Raw genomic sequence first — 4,000 nt, 5'->3', positions numbered from 1 at the left:
TGTGTGTGTGTGTTTGTGTGTGTGTGTGTGTGTGTGTGTGTGTGTGTGTGTGTGTGTGTGTTTTTGCTTGTCTGATTTTAGTGAAATTCTCCCAACTTAACCATTGAATGTGTGTCTACTAACTGTTTATTTTTAAACTCAGTCATTTATCAGCCAAAGATGATTTTAATCTAAAACTGTGGCATGAGAGGAAGTGCATTCAAGGGATCCTTATTCTAAATGTTTATCTGTTTTTAAATCTAATTCTAATTTATATGGAAAACCAAAACTGACATAAGAAATTTCCAGCTTAGTTCCAATAAATTATGTATTTTAGCACATAATTTACATTTTACTGTTTTTACTTTTTACGTGTACATGCATCTGTGTCTAATTAACATTTTACTGTTTTTAAAATTATGTATATTTTATGTTTCCTTTTACTTGCACATCTTTGTCTCTTAAATGATTATATTTAATTATTTTATTTATAAAAGTTCCCACAAGTCTTTTTATTTCCACGTTGCTTTTACATTTCTCCGTCTCCTGTATTTACACTACTTTATGCATTTCTGCCTCATTATGCAAATAAGATGGGCGGAGCTTCTTGGGTCAGCTGTTGTTCCACAGACAGGAAGGAGCAGGATCCATGTGCAGATCTACTGTGCATGCTTGTGCTGCCTCAGTTTAGCTTAAATTCAGTGTTTAGTTAAAAATAAAAGCATAGTGTTTTCTTTCCTGCCTTTGTTTTAAACTAAACTTTAAGCTAAACCAAGGCAGCACAAGCATACATAAACACTCATCCAGCCTTTTTCTTGTTACATATCAGCTGGTGTCTGCCGGGGACAAGCTGTAAGTCCATCTTATGGCTGATGTTTCTGCAGGAAAAGGCTGAAGTCTGACTTATTTCTCTGTATGAGACCTATATCAGATTTCTACAGAGCCCGCTAGGGGACATGGGAGATATTTTTTCTTTTGCGTTCCCACGCAATAGTATTGACACTATTAGACCACTATTACCCAAAGTGGGGTCCCGAAACATCAAGGTGGGATCCTGAAAAGATTTTCTGAATTAATTACATTTTTGCCTTAGTTGTTACAAATGAGTGAGGTTGGTGTGTTTAAAATGGATAAATGTAGTATAAACATATTGTTACTATGCCCATGTTTAGTTGACCTGATACAAATGTTTATCATCCAAACATAGCTGGGGCCACATGTCTCTGCTGCTGTTATTATGTGGGTCAAAAGCTGAAAAGTTTGGGAACCACTGCACTTTGGTTCCCAAAGTTGGGCTTGGGACCCAATTATGGGTCATGAAGCACCTTGGATAATCTCCAGAAATCAATTTAAAGGGTAATAAAATAATTGCTGATGTAATATTTTCCCTATAATTATTACAAAAACACAAAATAAGTAAAATTAAGTATGTATATGTGTGTACAAGCTGTTTAGATTGTCAAAAAGCCTGTGTTTTTAGGGTTATTAACGAAGTTCATGTACTCAGACCAGTAATATTTGGGGTCACAAGTTTTTGCCATGGATATTTTGTGGGTCAGAAGACAAAAAGTTTGGGAACCACTGATTTAGAGTCACCAATTAATGTACATATTTTTGGCCTGTGGGAGGAAACTGAAGCACATCCTACAATCCCTGCTTAAATGTTTCCCCACTTTTACTGAGTCCACCTGTACAAAATTGCTCCAATAGGACTTGACTTGGAAAGACATACAATTCTTTATAGAAAGCCTCCAAGCTGATCATAGATAAAAATCAAACAATCAACCATCCCAGAGGTAAAGAATGACTGCAGCAGCGTCATGCTTTGCAAACATTTACGTTGACCAACCAGTTTTTCTCCTAAGCTGTTTGGTTTTTAATTTTTGAAGACTTTTAAAAATGTAACTAAAAGATGCATGTAAAAAAAAGAGAAGAACTCTCTTTTTATGTTTTCCCCTCTTCTCTGGTAAAGTTGTTCTTTCCATCGTTGCTTCGTCTTTCTGTGGTCGTCTGTGTTTTTGATGCCAGTGGATGTTTGGCCGAAGCAGGACAATCAATGAGAGCTGTGTTCTCCTCATTAGCAGGGAAAACCCCGAGTTTGCCTCTCACACATACTGCAGACTGCAGGTGCACACACACACACACACACACACACACACACACACACACACACACACACACACATGTAATTTGGTCTCACATTCTGACTTGTCCAGATGTGTGTCTACGCTCAGAACAGACTTCTGCTGTTTCTTGCACTCAGAGCTGATTTTTTTTTTCTTTTGAATTTGGGTGTGGTGAATATATGTATGCTTTGCTTTTCAGTTTAATGGTTTTTAGAATTATTTAAAACAATTTGTCTCATTTGATCTCAAGCAATCTGGAGTATTTGGTGTAGCTATGTTGATTACCATGTAAATTCCAAGTTACAGTAGAAAACAAAAGTGTCAAAGGAGGAGAAAATTTGTGCAACCCTTTTTTTACATGTTTGTCTGCCAATTTCTGCTCAGCTTTTAACAGCTTTTATTGAAATTTTCCAGGGATGTTCACCTACATGAAGGACTCACGCTGCCATTGGTTCAGTAGCTGGAACTGTGACAACTACTCTGAGTTCCAGATGGTTGGGACTGTATCCTTTTTAATCCTAAAATCTGGTCTATTTACATTTTATAGCAAGTTTTAAGACACTTTGCATCCATGTCTGTTACCTGTCTTTAAAAACGTTCCAGTTAGCAGTGAAGCCCCACCTTGCAGCTCCTCCAGTAGCTTTGTAAGACCAAACATGGAACACTCTTTGGAATAAGGTGCTGACATTGGTTCTCATTTTAATACTTTTTAAAAACTTTTAATATCTATTGTTTTTACATAATCACAGTTTGTTTTACGATTTTTGCCAGAAAATGTTGAACTTAGAATTCTGATGTGGCCCATCCTATTAGGGCTGTCCAAATGTTCCAAAAGACTTTGCAAACAAACTGTTCTTACTTTCACAACCGTTGTACTTCTTGTACAGTTTATACGATATGATGATGTCAGGCAGACGTCTATCTGAGTCGGCCCATCAGTGTGAGCAACCCATACCTTTTTTGGGAACAGTTTCCTGTCTTGAAGTTGCCCCCATTTCCATTTTCTTATCCATCTTTAAATGTAATCTGCGTTTCTTTTTTTCTTGGACGTTTTGTGTTTTTTGTTGCCATGCAGTGCCCTTCTGTGAGTCATTAAGTAATGAAATGTATGAAGTGGAGCCTAAATAATGCAGCTTTATGCAAAACTTGTAAACTTTACCTTTAACTTTGCAGTTTCTAAAATCCCAGAATTGTTTTTTTTCAATGGTGTCAATGTGTGCACATGTTCCACTGTGTGCGTGTGTGTACTTGTTTTTACTACAGAGTGAGGACCATTTGCGCCATAGTTACCATCAAAGTCAGGTCTTTGATGTAAAGTGAGGACCTCTTCAATGTCCTCACTTTCATTGCATCTCTGCTGTGCTTTACTTGTTAGGTTTAGCTGCATGATGTGGATTAAGTTTTGGTTCAGGTTAGAGTTAGCTATAAACCAGTAATGGTTAGTTTTAGGGAAAATATCTGGGTTAGGCATAAATACAGTTAACAAAAATGAATGGAAGTCAATACAATGTCCTCAGTTTTATGCAAGTACAAGGGTGTGTGTGTGTGGGGGGGGTATGGCTTTGGTGACATTTGGTGGCAATTTTAAGACAAAAATCCTGCCTTTGGGGACAACTGGTGCATTTGGGGACAAAAATCAAGTTCCAATTTGGTTTAAATGCCGTTGGTGGGTTGGGGGTTGGGTTTAGGACCAAGGTGTGAATTGAGTTTAGGTTAGTTTTAAGGTCAGGTAGGTACCTGTGAGGTTAGCCTTAGGGTTTGTCGTCAGGGTTAGGCTGTAAAAATGTAGTGGAAGTCAATGGAATGTCCCTGATTAGATAGCTGTTTAAACTTGTGTGTGTGTGTGTGTGTGTGTGTGTGTGTGTGTGTGTGTGTGTGTGTGTGTGTGTGTGTGT

The 4,000-nt window shown here is 37.6% G+C and overlaps 1 protein-coding gene across 1 annotated transcript in view; it reads left to right on the top strand.

Annotated features, from left to right (window-relative positions):
- The window catches only part of hectd2 (HECT domain containing 2), a gene marked incomplete in the record, with an annotated part of 99,349 nt that overhangs the window by 45,898 nt on the left and 49,451 nt on the right, over positions 1–4,000 (top strand). The window contains 1 exon segment of the mRNA XM_014019201.1: positions 2,520–2,608. Within this exon segment, the coding sequence (XP_013874655.1) occupies positions 2,520–2,608 (89 nt within the window).

Source organism: Austrofundulus limnaeus, unplaced genomic scaffold, assembly GCF_001266775.1.
Source record: "Austrofundulus limnaeus strain Quisiro unplaced genomic scaffold, Austrofundulus_limnaeus-1.0 Scaffold211, whole genome shotgun sequence".
NCBI lineage: Eukaryota > Metazoa > Chordata > Actinopteri > Cyprinodontiformes > Rivulidae > Austrofundulus > Austrofundulus limnaeus.
This window is presented reverse-complemented; position numbering and strand designations above follow the sequence as displayed.